The 18,466-nt window shown below is 42.2% G+C and overlaps 1 protein-coding gene across 1 annotated transcript in view; it reads right to left on the reverse strand.

Moving 5' to 3' along the window:
* SYNE2 (spectrin repeat containing, nuclear envelope 2) overlaps positions 1-18,466 on the reverse strand; it is a 203,754-nt gene that overhangs the window by 175,245 nt on the left and 10,043 nt on the right. The window contains exons 2-7 of the mRNA XM_009332747.1: positions 14,193-14,308; positions 4,288-4,349; positions 3,223-3,318; positions 2,876-2,953; positions 2,691-2,783; positions 1,288-1,469 (exon numbers count right to left, since the gene is read on the reverse strand). Of these exons, the coding sequence (XP_009331022.1) occupies positions 1,288-1,469; positions 2,691-2,783; positions 2,876-2,953; positions 3,223-3,318; positions 4,288-4,349; positions 14,193-14,271 (590 nt within the window). The 5' untranslated portion in view covers positions 14,272-14,308. The remainder of the gene's footprint in view (positions 1-1,287; positions 1,470-2,690; positions 2,784-2,875; positions 2,954-3,222; positions 3,319-4,287; positions 4,350-14,192; positions 14,309-18,466) is intronic.

Raw genomic sequence — 18,466 nt, forward strand, 5'->3', positions numbered from 1 at the left:
GGCCCATCGATCCAGCCTGTCCAGGTCCCTCTGCAGAGCCTTCCTACCCTTGAGCAGATCAACATTCCCGCCCAACTTGGTGTCGTCTGCAAACTTACTGAGGGTGCACTCGATCCCCTCGTCCAGATCATTGATAAAGATATTGAACAAGACCGGCCCCAAAACTGAGCCCTGGGGAACACCGCTCGTGACCGGCCGCCAACTGGATTGAACTCCATTCACCACAACTCTCTGGGCCCGGCCGTCCAGCCAGTTTTTTACCCAGCGCAGAGTACACTAAGTCTAAGCCGTGAGCCGATAACGTGAGCTGATAACAAAATCATTCAACGTAATAATCACAGTTCAGAAAGGATGCTACAAAACAGACAGCAATATTGCTGAAAAAGAAAAACAAGCAAAAGAAAGAAGATGATTAAATGGAGAGCGAGCTGTTTTTTTACATGCCAATCAATCTCGTCCTGATAAAACACAGCTAAAAGGGAAACTTCAGTGCCTGAAAACATTCTCCCAGCAGAAAGTGTCTGATGTGCTGATGAAGGCCTTTATCTCCCACTAACAACATGGAATATTAGTAAGATGTTATCAGTACATAAAGCAACCAAAGAGGTGGAGAGAAAAGGGGTGACATTATTGTAAAACATATTTGAAACGTCTTGGAGTGAAGCAGTAGCCCTTGAAGAAAATGTAAAGCCTGCCCCTTGCAAGAAATACCTGTATCTGCTCTAGATTTTGCGCTGTGAATACTCCCACTGAAATCAACAGAGCTATCTGTACCTCAAGCATAAGCAAACATCTTGTTAGAATTGGGGGACTAGGACCTCTAGGAATAGGGTCCTTCTTGGGGATCATGCAGTGTTTTGACAGAAAAACATGAGATGTGGGAATCCTAGAAAGCCTACGTTTTCCATTAAAAAAAAAAATTAATTATTGAAACTTTGTTAACCAGTGCCAGCCATGAGGATTAAAACTAGCAAATCATGTAAACATTCCACTAGACTTATCACACAGAAGCCCCTAAAAGAGAAAAGCCAAACAACTCAATTTATATTGTGGTATTTCATTAGCAGGATTAGCTTCACATTATTATATTTAAAGGGCTCATGTCAAAACATTTAGGGCCTGATTGATGCTAAAAGTACTGGTAATAACATCTGAAATCTAAAGGATTTTTTGCTAAGCTGTCACTAAGTAATGTTAAAAAAAACAGGGGAAAATATCACCACATTTAGAGGAAAACAGTAAATATAATGTGTAACATACTATTTGTAAGTCTTAGATGGAACTTACAGTGAACATTGTTCTTTTGCCCACAACAAAAGAGCCTTTGTAGCAGAGATCTTCCACCGTTCCTTAATTTTAGCACTTTTTTTAGCTGATCGGCTTGCCTTTGGAGAGCAGTCAACAGCACTTGAACAATCAAGTGAAGGCTGATTGTAAGTACAAGCAAGTGTCCTGGCAAGTTCTTCAATCTATCAGAGATGATGGGAGAGTTAATCAGGCTTCAGTGAAAAACTACCAAGACATCAATGGCAGAAAAACACAGAGAATTAGAAAGGACTCAATCACAGCTGTTAATAGTAGTTCCCTGCCTCCAAAGATCAGATCAGGTTTTTTTATCTGTTCAACCTGAACTATTTCATGCTGAATTCCCATCTTCAGGTGATTTTTTGGCAGGAAATATTCACCCAAAGACTTCCATGTGGGTACTGGCAATGGCAACAGGGGACCTCCTCACTCAATGTGCTTTTCTACTCCTCCTACCAGTGAAGGCAGCCCTTGGCAGCTGTGTTTTCTGCTGTCAACAGTGTCATGTATTAGGCATGCTCAGAGTTTGCTCGCTCACTCAGGGTGCAGGAAAACCTACTCAATCAACCTCAGAGATCTACATTTCATTAGAGAAGCTTGGTTTAGGTAAAAAGATAATGCATAGGCTATGTGCAACACAAGAATCTTCAGCACCAAAGTACCTTTACCAAGAAAAATGTGGGCTACAATACTGTTAAATAACTTTGCTTAGTGCACTCTTGAGCCCCAGTCACCAGTTCACCCCCAGTGCACCTATGTTAATTCACTGCTGGGCTCCATCAGTGATGTTTGGCTCCATCATCCTCTACAGTCCTGCAACATGATTAAAGCAAGGCCCCGTGCTTTCAAACCTCCCCATAACCTCATGCCACGCAAGACACATGCTCAGTATCTTGTGTAAGAAACATCACTATGACAGCCTTCATGTTATTTCAGGCACCTGGTACTGAAAAAAATAATAGCAAGAATTACACATTGTGAGCACAGCCAACACTGAAGAGGGGGGCTGCCTCTGAGGGAAATGGGTGCGAGCCACTTTGCACTACTTGCTCTATTTGGAGCTTAATCATTACAGGCCTTAGACAGATAGGCAAAGTTTAGCCTATTTTCTAAGTGGTTACTTTAAAAAAATCTCAATATCTTTCCTTCCTACCATTTACAGCTAGATACTGTTCCTCATGCTGTAATGCCACCATTGCATTGGTGAAGCAGCTCTGAGACACAGGAAAGACGCACTGGTGCGTCTCCTCCCCGAGCCGTCCCTTCCAGATGTCAGAAAATAATCTGCTTTGTACTAATTCATCTTGTTTGGAAACCATGTAAGTCAACACATTTTTAGGCTTTTTCCCTCTACTAAAACTCCCTTACATCGCTGAAATACTTACATGAAAATGAAATATAATTGTCCAAATTAGGCCAAGCACAATGGAAGGTTTTCCTTCAATAATGTCAGCAACATGAATATTTATGAGCTTGAGCTAGGGGGAAAAAAAAAAGGATCATTGTTAACAAGGAAAACGTTCCACCAGCTAAATTGGCTCTAGTCGTGAATTTTGAAGTTAATACTCACTGATCTGCTCTTTAAAAATGCCAAAGCATTTTCTATGTTGCTTCTGCACTGGAAGGTATTAAATCCTTTTTCCCGTGGCTGTGAAGCAAAAAGAACAGGTTACATCCTCAGGTGCAAAAATTAATTTTATTTTATATTTTGATAAGGGAAGTCCTGCAAAGATTCACAAATTACTTTGGATCAACTTATTTCAGCGTGTTTCAGTGTCAGTGGTGTAAGAATAAGTTACTTGCAAATAGCTCTATGATTCCAGAGGGATCATTCATATGGTTACAATTAAGCATATCCAGAAATCTTTGCTGGATTTGATGAAGGATTGAGGTAATATTTTTATTACTCTGTCTTACCAGATGTTGACCTGAAAGCACTTCCAACAGATCCAAAAGCAAATGTCCTTGCTGTATGTCTGTATACAGGTCTGAGATTACAGAAGGAGGTGTATGCTGCAAAATAAATTTCAATGGTTGTCACACCATCTTTTGTCATTTTGAATTCAACACTCTGCAGAACATCACAGATTACTCTGTTGTTAAAAAATGTTTAGCATCCTTTATTTTTCTAATAAGCTGAAATATAAATCCCGCCTCTTAATCAGCCATATCCTGCTTCTTCTAACCCATTATTATGTTTGTCTCTTATTCCCCCTTGCCCTGCCTCTGAGTTTTACAAGGGTTATTTTAGGCCTCATTTTCAAGTATTTACACTTTTCAAGGAGGTATGTGGCAAAAGACCCCAAAACTTTAAAAAAGAGAAAGTTAAGAGAAGCAGTTAATTCATATTTTGACTTCTTAATCAATGTACCCTGAGTTGACTATGGAGCTGAATAACTAAACCCTCACTCTTTTCACCTGCTTGTGGACAACACAAACCTACCATGAGCTCAGCAGCTTCTGCTCAAGGAGGGACTGAAACAGGATTCTTTTTGTACCTGAGCAAGTCAAAGCCCCAGCATATGCTGCATGAGTTGCTTTGTGAAAGCTTAAAGACCACCTACACTACTACGTAGTTTGTCTTAATACTTACCAGTCACTCAGATCATCCCATTAAACTCATGTTCTTGGACTGCATAATAGAATAATACTTACCTGAACACAGTAAAACTAATCATAAATACAGAACCTCATAAAACCCTGAGACATGTGCCACAATCCAGCACAAGTATGTTTTACCACATCAGCAAGAAAGATACTGTCATCTACTCAACAAACCACCTCTTACAAATGTCCCTGGACGAACACTGATACAATGCTGTTACACCTTTTAAACAAATGCTTTCCAGGGGCTACTTTTTCCAGCCAGTGCCTAAAAATCTTGTGCTAATTTTGTTTATTCCTAAAAATTTTAATCTCCATACAGCACATATGAATCAAAAAGGCAAAAGGCATATCTTTCCTAAAGAATCCCTTTCTTACCTTTGCCAATATTGAATTTATCCAGCTAGTGAAGGTTTTCTTCTGTGTAAACTCTCGCTGCACTGAGAAAAAAAAAAAACAACAAAAAACAGTTAATGGAAAAAGTCAGCTGGTTTTATTTCTCTTTCTCAAAAAGATACATGGCATCCATCTCAAACCTAAGGTCTGTTCTTCCAGGTATTAAGATACAATTTAATATTAGTTTTTCTCAACTCTAATTTTAGTGCTGACATTTTCTTGCTTGCAGAGATGATACTGCAAGGACCTCTGCAACCATCAAGCATACTTCTACTGGATGCAGCAAAGAGCAACTAATGAAGCTTTTCTGAAAAGCTCAGCAAATGCAAACAGCAGTGTGAACACATCATCCTACAGAGCAATACATCTAGAATAACTCCATCCGTTCCTAAATGTTCCTTGAAAGACTCAGCAGTCGTCAGTACAAGATCCATCTTGAAATTTGGAAAAATCTGTGCATGGGCTTGGGCGACGAGACCAGGATGGAGGCTGGGGTTAGGCGATAAATGCAAATCTGCAGGTGAAGCCATACAACGGGATGTCTAGGCTAACTGAAGGGCTGGGGAGAGTTATTAAGCTGTCATTGGGGAATATACCCTCTAACAGCATCCTTTTCAGTGCTGGGCCCTCCCTGGGGAATGCAGACCATTGATCTGGCCAAACAGGGGCACGCGGGGTCTTAAAATAGGAGGGAGAAAGTAGGAAATGCTTGAACTTGTGCCCAGGTGAAAAATGGTGAAATGGGACTCAAAGCGTGACCCGGTCATGCAGAAATACAGCTCTTCACCCAGGTCCTGCAGGCTGGCATGCAGTGATAAACTACCAGTGGTTGTGAAGGGAGACAGGAAATTGTTTAAGCCCGTGTTTCAAAAATCAGGATATTTAAACCATTTCTCACATCACAGTAGAGATCAAGAGAGGGGAAATCCTTTCTCCATGGCTTGTGGGTAGCAGAAATGAAGAAAAGTCTAGTTCCCCCAAAAGGTGAAGCAGAGCGTGAGCAGCAGAGGCAGACCAGACCAGCTCCCCAGCCCCATCCCTGGTCATGGCCAGAGGATCATGCGACTTCCCAGCCCACACTCCCTCCCAAAAAACCACCCCATTCCCAAGACACACCACCACCAAAACCATACATCCTTGCTGGACGTCTGTCTGAGGTAACAGCAGGAGGTGTTGGCACCTGAGATTACGGCCTTTCAGGTCTCACTGCTGCACAGGTGCTGCCGCCAACGGCCATCCCAACAGCTCGTGGGAGCAGGCGTGAACACAAACTCCTTTTTCTCTCCCTTTCCACATCAGCTTTGACTGCAAGCATTGGGGTTGGCTTCCCAAAACGCAGGCCAAAAAACAGTACCCCCCCGCAAGGGGCTGCCTGGAGCTGTGGAAGGGCGGTCATCCCCCCCCCTTCCCCTTTTGAATAAAACCCCAAAAGGCCACACTGGTTTTTAATAGCCCAGACATTACAAAGCAGGTCAAGTAGACTATTAACTGAGGGAGGGCAAGATGATACAGTTAGGAGAGTTGATGTTTTGGTCACCCAAACCACCGTCCTTGGCCTGCGCCAGCCACACGGCTGTCCCAGTCCTTCCCTCTGAGGGCTGAGGCAGATGCCAGTCCCTCTCTACATGGCTATGGGCAGCCACCCCAGGGGTCGGCCTGCAACGCTCCTGCCTCTCGTGCAGCTCGTCTCTCATCCCAGGCAGCAGGAAGGCAAAGACTGAGAGGCAGAAGAGGTACAAAGTGGAGAGAAAGCGCAAGGCCCTCTCCCCGCTGTGCCGAGTGACAGAAGGGGCTGCTTTGAGCAGCCAGGAGCAGAAGATGGAGCTGTGGGCACTGGGGTCATGGCAACACAGAGGCTCGGCCGTCCTGCATACAGGGATGCAGATGGGGTGGGATGCTGGCCCACCGCCCTGCCGGGAGGATAGGAGAGAACGGTGCATGTCATGCACCATGGCCCTGGTGCAGGTCCCTGAGGAGCGGCGGGTGGTAGGGCAGTGTGCATGGCCTAGGCCTGGAGGGAGATGGCGGGCAAGGCAGCTGCGGGGTTACTTGCTGCCCACTTCCCAGCTGGGGTAAATGCTCCTGCCGCATGGGAGAGGCAGCGGGAGACTGACCAGGCCATCAGCTTGCAAGAAGAAACAAATCTGAGAGATGGGGTGGGAGCGGATTATCTCTTCTGCCTCTGAAAGCATGCTCTTGCACAAAAGATTAATGTGAAGGCAAGTTTGATAGTATAAGGCAAGTGGCAAGACTACTCAGCAATAGATAGGTATGTTTTTGTAGGCTGGGCAGGATAAAAGATACCAAAAGTATCAAGCCCTTGGGGAAAACAAAAAAATCTTGACTGCTCTGCCCATGAAAATGAAAATGCCACTCAGAGGAAAATGTCCCACACTTTATTACGCCCTGGTAATCTGGCAAACACAAACCCCAGTCCTGGGTGGCTTTTCATCATCCAAGACGGCCTGAAGGGCTTGCCGCGCTGAGCTTCATCAGCTCACGAAGCGGAGCAAGCCGCAGTCTCCTGCTCCTAACCCCACCACCTGACCACAGACCTCCTGCTTCACCAGGCGGGTGAGCGGCAAGAAAAACATTCACACATTACGTGCGTCGAGGACTGTTTTGCATCCTGTAGCTAACACATCTTTCAACAGTCCTCCTCCAATATGCAATACTATGATCCTGTCGGAGCACCAAACAGTCGATTTCCCCTGCTTGCTGGATTGTTTTATGCTTCTTTTTAAATATCACAGAGATCATGATGAACACTAAGATAAGGGCAGACTTAAAGACACAGACAGAAATGCAATCTCAAAATTCTGTTTTGTTTGGAAAACAGAAAATAAGTGCAAACTTGCCACGCAGACCAATTAACGTCGCAACACTCACAAGGAGGACATAAATAGCATGGAGATATTGGCTTCATGTTAGCACAGGACCCAACCACACCCTTTGGTTGAATACCCATGTGGGAGCCATTCCAATTACCTAATGAGTGATTATTGAGTAGCTGTGCTCAATTTCATCAGGCAGGCAAGGCTGGTATTGCTGGCATTTGAAAAGGGAGGGAAAGCAAATATTAACTACTCTGCCTGATGCCAGTGACTCTTCCAGCTGTAGCTCTTGCCAAACGCACACTACTGCTACTGATTTGGAGAACTTGCTTTTGGGGTTGGTTACAGAAAGATGGTTAGGATGAGGACATTTGGTCTTGTTTTGGTTGAATCTCTCCATGTGCAGAAGCATTACGCAACATGGGCCAGATACTGCAAGTGTTGATGCATGTGGGCAGCTCTCAGTCAAATGTCTCACCTGGCGAAAGTACAAGGTGGCTATTTCACTGCACACATCTAAGCACACCTTACACCTTCCCCAAGCTACAGCAACTGCCTAGTGCAACCCACCGGGCTGCCTTCCAAGCAGCCGCAGCCTGAGCTGCAATGTGGCTTATTTTCCTACACAAATAAATAATAATTTAAAAAAAACTCATTGTGAATCAATAACAAAACTCCATGCCTGCCAATATCTCCCTAGACTGTAGTGCAGCAGTCACTCTGCTTCCATCCAGGCCATACAACACACAGCTCAGTACAGATGTGCTTCTGGCACCGTGGCAGGCAGTCGTATTTCAATTCTCAGGCCTAATGTGTTTTCCGTCCCAGCTCCCCCCCACACTCTACTGCTCAGAGGTGCTAATGATTTAATCAAGCTCTTAAATTCTTCTCTCTACCACGTGGTTAATTAATACGGATTTTTATTTTTATGAGGATGAATGGATTCTTTGTTAGGCCTTTTTATAGGACTCGTAAGTGACCTTGGTTTTCTCTCGCCCTAGTTTTCAAAATGTCACTGACCCAGAATAAAAAAGCTATCAGAAAAAACGGATAATTTTCTTTACTTTGGGTCAAAACTCACTGAGCCAAAAAGTGGATCTGAGAACAAAATAAGAACCTGCTAATCTGAAAACACCCAAAATCTATCACATTTCACTGTGTGTTTTAAAGCTAATCTTCAGAACAACTCTTTAGGGAGGAATAACACAGAGAAGCAGCGTGTCACGTAGGCTAGCCAAAAATCAATACACACTGCTGGACAATGACTGTTTAATCCAGTAATGAGCTATCAACAAGTGCTACAAACCAGACTAATCATTAAGGGCTGGAGCATGGGGACACGGCAGGGACCATGGTGGTGCTGAACTCTCCCAGGAGGAAGAGGAGGGGAGGGCAGGAGTGCTGCCAGCCATGGTTTTACTCTCAGCCTTCCTTTAACAGCTATACAGAAAAGCCAGACTTAAAATTAATCTCCTCTCTTCTGTTGCCTTTCGTGCCTCCCTTCTCAAGGTCGGAGACAGCAGCTCACAGGAAAGCACTGTCTCCTCCCTCAGCAGGGAGCTGGGGGAAGCAAACCGCGGCAGAGCAGATGTACCTTATCTGTCCACACTGATCAAACAACGTCAGCAAAGAGGTTTTCTTCTATCATGATGACCGGTGCATCACTGCCAGTGAACCATTTACAACTGCGTTGTTTTTTTCTTTTTTAAAAAAATTTTTTTAAACAATTATTTGAAATTAATGAGCGCAAGCCTGTCATCTTCCCATCTCTGTTTTGCCACAAGGAATTATTTCTTGTGTATGATATTTTTATATCTTCCTTCCACCATTCAGGTCAGCTGAGGCAATGTCTACAGTAGGAAGCAGTGCAGCTCAACAGGAACAGATCAGCAGATCCAAAGAGCTGGTGTTCAGGGTGTAGCGTACCCACCATGTGTGTATGGAAGAAAGGTTGTGTTGGACTAGCTGTAGCCTGAATGCCCACAGACAGCCATGGTACCTTCTTGGAGCATTTATTTGTTTCATTCAAAATAACCATTTCCATACGCCCTGATGGCTCAGCAAAATGAACCAAAGTGTGGTCAGCAGGGATAACTGGGAGACCTCCTTCCAGACAGCACTGCTGATATGAACTAATACACCAAGCAGGTATGTGCTGTAAATGATAGAAACTACCAGAAAAACCGCTAAGTACTTGCCAACCCAGGAGGAGGGTGAGAAATTCACCCCAGGGCCCTCTATATAGTCCCTTCCCTTCCACCCAGTAACAGTTTCACTTTCTGCAGACAGGAAAGCTGGGCAAAAGAGTTATTTCCAGCATTTATGTTCAGCAACATGGTGTTAAGCAATTAAAAACAAACACAGGTTTTTTTGTTAAGATGAAGAAGTTTATCCAAAGCCCAATGAAGGCGATAAAAATATTTCTACGGGAATGGGTCTTTTTAAATCTAAATATTGTATAAATATTAACTAATTAACTACTACCATGTCTGTGCAGCAAGCAGGAACTTTCCTTTCTACACTATTTCCTTCAGCCTCCTTTTCCTTTTGAAAGCAAATTATCCAATTTACCAGAAGTGCTGCTAACTCAGGAAGCGTGTTCACACTGAGTTTTGCCCTCCCAGCTTTCTCAAACACTTTTGCTCTTCTCATTGCCAGGATCCTGGAGCAGCTCTAAATCACCACTGTCTTTACTGCCACAACAGCCCATGAAGTGAGGCACTGCAGTAGTTGGGGGCATAGACAGAGGTTGCAGGTTAAATTCTTAAGGGTATCAAGTCACATCATTTAGTTATCAATGTACTTTTAGAGATAAGGATTTAAGTGGCTTTTCTAACGTTTTAAAGAAAATCCACAGTGAAGCAGGGAGTTGAACATAAGTGGCCTTCAGTGCCCTACGCAGGTGCCTCAGAAGCCATCCACTCCTCAGGCATTTTAATGCCAGTTTTTAACCAGTTATGCACCTGATAATGCCTTTAGCAAATTGCAATTTATCTAGCAGGGAACACTTTTATACAACTATACAATCTATTTTTTCATTAGGCATGCGAAACAGACAAAAATACCCATGACTGATTTTTTTTAGGCAGTCTCATGTGTCGGTTGCCTCGCCAGTGCCATCAGCCCCGTCACATGCCATGAAGCCGCGTAGTTACAGGAATTGCAGACCAGCTCCTCACCCGGGCAGCAGGCAGCATAAATAGGGCATAAATTTCAGTGCAGCTCCTATGGGAGCTTTTCAATTTGTAAAAGTCACCCCTGAAAAATCATAATAAACATTTAATGGACTTTTTTTTGATCATTCTGGTTAAAGAAAAAAAGTGTAGCTGTAATAACATCCTGGCCCCAACAGATGAGGCATACAGCTAGAACAAAAAAAAAAAAAAAAAAAAGCTGGGTAAGAATGAGTAGTCTACCTGACCTCTGGATGAATTAAGCAGGTCTTGGAGAGATATCCTCCTTTACTCAGAGATGAGTGCAATCCACTACAACCTGCGCAACAAAACCTATCTGTACATATCACTGTATTTTCAATTTCACTTGAAATCATTCATAAAGGGTTAGACATAACTGCATGAAACTAGCATAATTCATTTATATCATTAAACACTCTTCAAAAACAGTTTTAGCAGGCACTTTCTTTTATGATCATTCTTTGGGTTACAGTAATAAACAGTAACATGCACAGGGATTAATAAGCAGAGCCAAAAATTAGGACCCCTGCAGTTAATTAAACATTGAAAAAGTAAGTACATGCCCGAAACTCCAAGAGCTAAAACACACTCTTTTGTGTCTGAATTAGCTCAGCAAGCATGGAAAGAAAAGGGAAAACAGAGTTCTGCACAGGCTTGGTGGGAAACACCACACGTAGGGTCTGTTTGCTGTCCCAGGGAAGAAAGTGGAAGGATGTGTGCGTGGGAGGGAAAGCGGTGGTTGGATACTATCACAGGTAAACAGATTTACATCCTGAAAGCAAAAAATATTCCCACTCCAGAGCGCCACAAACGCTGTTCAGTTTCTGCTGTAGCCACCCATCTGCAAGTGGCTGCACATTCCCCTTGCTGCAATCCCGCGCTCAGGCTCATCCGCCAAGAGCAGTCGTATCTCCAACAGTTCTTAAAACATTGCCATGAAGCCTTTCTCTTACCAAAGGAGGGGACACGCCACCTCATTTCAGGCAGCTGAAAACAATTTTGGACCCCTACTGTGCCTCTTCCATTTACAGAAGGCCGAGTGCCAGGCTGGACCCTTCTACGGGGCCAGCCCGTAATGCAATGCTGGGAGGGAAGCTATCGGAGGAGGAGACATAGGACAGGGCTCCCGCGTTACTCCTCCCATGCTCGTGGCCAGCCAAGCCCCGAGCTCCTGCCTGCTCCCTCTGTAGCTGCAGCAAAAGTGACTTCAGGTTTCAAAGATGGTTCGCACACCGCAACGGAGCATTTCCCTGGCAAACATCCTCTGTTCACCAAAATGTTTGCAGCCTGCAATATTTACAATATTAAGCCACTGGCATTGATTTAATAGGATTTCTACAATAATTAGAGCTACTAAGTAGTAACCTCTTCACTAATTATTTTAAGGAGGTTGTTCTTCTCTTTCCTTCTTTTTCTTCCAAAAAGTGCTGTCCTCCTCACAGAAGACTGTGACTTAAATCACAGTCAAAGAGACCTAAAATGAGTGTTTGGTTTTACACATCGTAGGGAAGGGGGGAAAAAAAAGGCTAACCGTTTTGTTACATTTTTTAGGCATATAACTTCACAAAGTTATATGACCAAACCGATTGGCACATTAAGTTGATCTTGTCCTAATTAACCAGACTAGACAAGTGCTCTATCACCACTGGATGCCTTTCAGGAAAAATAGAAGACTGGATCACAAAGAATTTAAATGTTGAATAAAATATGAGCAATCCAGACTAGATCTCACTCCTACTTTTTTCTCCTGCGCCAACTATTTATGCGTATCTCCTGTTATGCTGTGTATTATACAACGCTGGACATACTCTTTGAAGCTATACCTTAAGAATTTGAAAAGCAGATCATAACCAGTTTTACATCCACCTTTAGTCACCCATAAAGTAAACTGCTTTTCTAATACTTTTAAGCAGCCATTCCTTGAATCTGAGATTTCTCTAAAACTTCTCCAGGTGAACCTGAAGATTTAAAGTAATCAAAGTCTCTGGCTGCTTTGCAAATCTCATCCCAAGATTCCTATTACTGAAAAAACCCTTTTCCTTGAGCGATCCTATTATTCTTATTTCACCTTTGCTACCACAGATCTGCAGGTAGAGTTACTAATGGTTTCTATATGTCATGTCAGGGAATGTATCATCAGTGCTTCATCACAGCTGTTTCGCCATTTGCTTGTGTGACCCAGAGCAGATGCTGCAGCGTCACAGCTCCATATGCAGGACATGTCTGTACCATTTGTTGCATCTTTAATCATTACAAAAATTGCTTATGTCACTTCTAAGGGACGTCTCCGGATGTTTTACAACAGTCAGGCACATACAGCATGGCCCCAAGTTTGCAGTGTGTTCATTTCAGCATAATCTAGGAGCTCAAATTATTACAACAAAGAAATATAGTAATTTTAATAAGCAGGGCTTTTTCACTGAGATATCGACCAAAAAACTCTACTGGTACTTGACACAAACACCAATCTGACTTTTCAGAAAATAGTATGAGAAAATATTAGTATTCAGAAAATATTTTTCAAACTAAAACCCTATTCTAAAATCGCATGTAACTTTATTTCAGTACCCTCTGCCTTAAAGCTAGATAGTGCTTTCCAAACCCGTTTCATGACAACAGCCATCTCACTCTTTCTACCGAAGGCTGAGTTTGACTGGCACAACAAATGTGTGTCAGACAAGCTGCACTTGGTGCAACAGTCAGACTAGCTCCTGTCAGCTAGGAGTTTTTGCTTGCTCTCCTGAAAATGTAATACTGTAGCAAAATGGAAGAAAATTCACCATTAAAGACGTTTGGCTTCAGACCACTGCTAACACTCACTCATCAAAACGCATAGCTTCAATGACAAAATTAGTGCAAATATGGATTGTAAAAGTAACTTGGCAGAACATTCTTTTGCACTATCTTTTTTTAGATATTTTCTCTCCACTAAGCACCATAGTAATTTCATTGCAAGTGAGCTAAAAGGAAATAGCTCTGTGGAAACACAGTCCATCCGTCCTAGGCTCTAAACACATCAGAAACGGGCTTTCCAGCAGTGCTAGTCCTGCTGCCTGGACTAGCCTGCTTGATAGCTACTGTGAATGTTTTCATGAACAGGTTTAGAGGAAAGATCAACCTTCCCAGGAAATTCTTACAGAAGAAAATTCAACATGTGATTCAGGAAAACCCAGAAAGCCTATGTGAGAGGACAGCTCTGATGCACTGATTATCAATTAACTGTCCAGGAGCTGCCATTAAAATGGAACAATTAAAAATCAGTCAGCGAGTGCTTCCTTAACAAGTTATAACTCATTGCAAGTAAGGATGAAAGACTCTGACCTGTAAGAAATTTCTTTAGAAGCCACAAAAATTTTCTACTTGTTTTGGCCACAAGCTATCTTTCTACACATGCAGGGGATATAGCAGTAAGAACAGAAAAACAAATAAAATAGTACTGTAGTTAATAGCCTCATTAAGACAGCTTAATGCAACCACCTAATTGCCAGCAAATTGAAAACAAGGAAACTAATGAAATGGCATAACTGTTTTCATGCTGGCGGTTCCCTTGAAAACAGTTTACAGTAACGTATTCTGAGTAACAAAGCATAAGAACCAGTGAGCACATCTGAACCAAAAAAGGCAACAGCTCTGAAAATACCATGAGAAAGTACTATGAGAGCTGTTATCTTTCATTTCACTGCTGAAGTGTCTCTCATGAAACACAGAAACATCGACAAAGAAGCACAGACATGAACTAACTACACCGATCATAATGTTAGTTTTAACAGGTTTCTCGGAATTTCCTTCCACTTGTGCACAGTCATAATTTTTGCCAAAAATCTACATTAAAAAGGCACAAAAAACTACAGTAACTTACCTTGCAGCGATAGATAGAGATCATCTATTTCGGAGGAAGCCTGCTCCTCTGTTGAGGGAGATGACTGCTTTGATGCCATATTAAATCCTATGGAAAGTCTTTAATCAGTTTCCAAACTGAAATTATAAAAAAAAAGAAAAAAAAGAAGAAAATCAGTACAGTGATTGATGAAAATTGATGATATCAAAGATGCCCAAGTGTGCAGCACTGAGACATGCATTTTGTTTTGGGTTTTCTTCCCTTGGTAGGCTGTTTCCTTAGCTCTTACAGAATAAAGCAAATGTTCCTACTGTGTGAATCCAAGTTTTGGTCCCTTGACTCTTTTCTAACAGTGGCCAGCAGTACTCTACAACACAAACCATGGATCCCAGCGTGTCTTGCCATGAAAACAAAAGCACTAGGATTAGGAAAATTCAAACACAGTTGCTTTCTTTGAGAAAGCCAGGTTGACAAAGGCACGCAGTGCCTTCTGCAGATTTATTGCTGCCAAACCTCCAAGGTTTTCTTTAAATCTTTGTACTTTTCAGGTATCTCTTCCCATCCAGATAATTGTTGCAGAATGGAAACAGTTTAGGCAGAATCTGCAAAGATTAAGATGAAATGAAAAAGCAGTGGTTCTCATATGAGAATAATCACAACTGCTGTTTCTCTCTGGTACTTTTGTTACTCCTCATCCCCCATGAAGGAGTTTCTTTTTCATCTCCATTCTCCTCTCCCTGGATACCTCCCCTATCTCTAACGCAACTTTAGTGAACGATATGCTGTAACTTTCTTAAAAGACTAACACTGTTTCTGGTATTGCAGTAGCTATATTGTTCAATGTGTCACTGTAGGAAAAACTGGATACTTAGATACAGACTCATTTTTATCAAGAACTTAAAAGTTAAACATTCAAAAAGAAATAAAGCTGAAAATTAAATAAGGACTCACCTTAAACAAGATTTGTTACCTAAATAACTGTAACCTTTTCATCAGGAATACTAGGATTTACACACCATATATTAATAACTCATCCACCAAGTATATGTCAAAATAAAGGGCGTGAATAGATGAGTAAGGAAATACAACATTAAAGAACGCCAAAGAAATTTTTACATTCACTCCCTTGTGCATACTAATCATGAGGCAGCCTTTGTTTACTCTACTATGTACTATTTTTCCTCGCTCCCTGTCTCCCTCACTGCACAGAAAGGACAAACATGCGTTTAATGAGGAGCTATTCAATATTTTGTTTTCCTCACCCTGAATAATGTGTGTCCTTGTGCTTTACCCAAGAGCTGCTCTGATGACAGGATTATTAAGTTCCTCACAAGATTTTCTATGGCACTCATCACCGTGGCATCTGAACGCTTCACAAACATCAATCAATTCACATTTACAGCACCTACGTGAGATCAGGGGTTATTGCCCACATTCAGAATCACAGAATGGTTTGGGTTGGAAGGGACATTTGAGGATCATCTAGTCCAACCCGCTCACCATGGGTCATCGTTTTACCGATGACAAGCAAAGGCACAGAGAGAATAAAGGGGAAAAAGTTACTAATTTGACTGGTTTTCCAGAGAAATAGATACTACTTCATATGGCTGAAGCACTGATTCCAACTGCTGCAGTGAGTATGCAGCATTTCTGCAAGTCACCAACAACTTACAACTAAAACTCACGGCATTAGATTCAAGAAAGGGGAGTTCTAGCTGGGGCAGGTAAAGATGAGACCTATCTAGATAATCAGAGAAAAGGAAAAAAATATTTTACAAGAGTTTGGCTTGCTTAACCTAGCAAAAAGAGGAGGAAAAGGACTAAATTGATCTTTGGCAGGCACAAGAACAAGATGATATAAATAAGCCATGCCTTGAGGTTAGGATGGAAATCAGATGATTTCTAAATAGCCGAAAAAGCCAAAAGGATGCTGGGTTGCATCAACAAGGGCATCACCAGCAGAGATAAAGAAGTCATTATCCCACTCTACTTAGCACTTGTCAGGCCACACCTGGAATACTGTGTTCAGTTTTGGTTTCCGCTATACAAAAAAGATGTAGATGGTCTGGAGAGGGTCCAGAGCAGGGCCACAAAGATGATCAAAGGACTGGGAAGCCTGCCATATGAGGAAAGGCTGAGAGAACTGGGTTTGTTCAGCCTTGAGAAAAGAAGGCTTAGGGGAGACCTTATTACCATGTTCTAGTATTTAAAGAGTGGCTACAAAGACGGTGAAGACTCCCTTTTTTCAAGGAGTCACATGGAAAAGATGAGGGGTAATGGGTACAAGTTACTCCTGGGGAGATTCCGATTGGACAGAAGAGGGAAATTTTTCACAATGAGAACAATCAGCCATTGGAATAATCTCCCCAGGGAAGTGGTGGATTCCCCAACATGGGACACTTTTAAGATTCGGCTGGACAAGGTGCTGGGCCATCTTGTCTAGATCATGCTTTTGCCAAGAAAGGCTGGACCTGATGATCCTTGAGGTCCCTTCCAAGCTGGTATTCTATGATTCTGTGATAAATATTGGGTTCTAACAAAGCCTCCCCATACGGACAAGTGGCACAAAGGTTTTATGTGATTTTAAGATTGGAATTGTTCAGAAATAGACAACATAAAGCAGTTGCCCTTATTAAAGGGACACTTGGACTTCCAACCCTGGGGAACTCTCAGAAGTCCTCTGTTCTTGAGCCAGAAGTATGAGTCTCAAGTCAGACAACCAAATAAAAATCACACAGTTAGCTGCCACTGATAAAAATTGCGGTTTAAGTGCCAGTGCTAGCATCTTGCAGGAACTGAGCAAGGGCAAGGGCTGAGCAAGAATCCAGTTCTCCCAGCAGCGCTGCCTATGCCCAAGGCGATGCAATCTTCCCTGGGAAAAGCCTTCCTTTTTCTCTCAAGATCAAGCAATACAAAACCAAAGTCTAAAAATGCAAAAGGTCAGGTGGTCTTAATATCTTTTGGGTATCACTGTATGTCTTGAATTTGATTTTGCAATCACCACCTTGAAGGCTACTAAGTTAGCAACAAGACCCAAATGGGGAGTACGTAAGCAAAAATCCGAACCACATCATCCGATCTGTTGCTTTTTGCTCACAGGACACAGGGACGGTTAGCTGCATTCCCTCCACCTTGAATTTTCCAGTGGCCAAGTGTAGGCCTTCAGAGATATTTAAGAAATAGTAAATCCTGGGCAACAGTGAATCCACGGGTGAAATCAATGAGCCTGCCTGAATTTAGACCTAAGGTTATAACTCAGATTGGGTGTCCGTGTAAAGGAAAAGGGATAGGACTAGAAGCACACACATAGACACCCACCATTGCCACATCAGCACAACCTACAAGCAAGACATCCCCAAAACGATGTACGTATGTACGTTCCTGTGGTTCTGGGGCATGCACTCAACATTAGTGGCAATGCATGCTCTTTTTCTCTTTAACACAAGTTTATTCTCATTTTTTTCATTTATTTAAACTAAACGCCATTTAAGCATTTTCTTTTAAAGGCACAAAAGCAGCACAAAATCCCCAAACAGTGAAAACATATCTACATATCTGTTTGACTTTAATGCATCCAAATTTGAGATGGTGACAAAGGCGGAGCCAAGTCATGTTCACCTAACTTGCATGATGCTAAAGTCATTGGGAGCATAGACCAGAGAAAGGGAACGGGATTTGGCATTAAAATTCCTCTATAATAACAGGAAAAAATGCAAGAGCCATGAACAGCGTTGATGGAAGTTTCATAAACAAAACAAAATGCATTTTTAACCTTTCTGTTACTTTTCCTCCTCTGTGCCCATCCCTTGCCAGCTACAGCAACCACACAGTACATCGTATCTCCTTTTTTGTGCTTGTACTGCACTTCATGTGATGGGACCCCAATCTCAGTTCAGATCTCTAAGCATGAAAGTAGCTGAAGTTAATAAAACTTTCAGGATTTTAAAGCAGAAAGTATGTTAAGCTTTAAAGCATTAATTAACTTTAATTAAGTTACTTAATTTATTAATTAACTTAAATTATGACACATGATCACAGAACAGGTATAAATGAAAAAAAGCATATGCTCCTATTTTCTTTCAAGGTCAAATTAAGGACTCCTTCCCAAAAGGATGTGACTTCTTAAAGTTGTTTTGTTTGTTTGTTTGTTACACACACACAGAAACTCTCTCAACAAATCTTCAGTGCAGGTTATAAAAATGCACAGCTAATAGAATCATAGAATCACAGAATAGTTGGGGTTGGAAGGGACCTCTAAAGGTCATCTAGTCCAACCCACCCGCCGTGGGACGGGA

Source organism: Pygoscelis adeliae, unplaced genomic scaffold (genome assembly GCF_000699105.1).
Source record: "Pygoscelis adeliae isolate BGI_AS28 unplaced genomic scaffold, ASM69910v1 Scaffold179, whole genome shotgun sequence".
NCBI lineage: Eukaryota > Metazoa > Chordata > Aves > Sphenisciformes > Spheniscidae > Pygoscelis > Pygoscelis adeliae.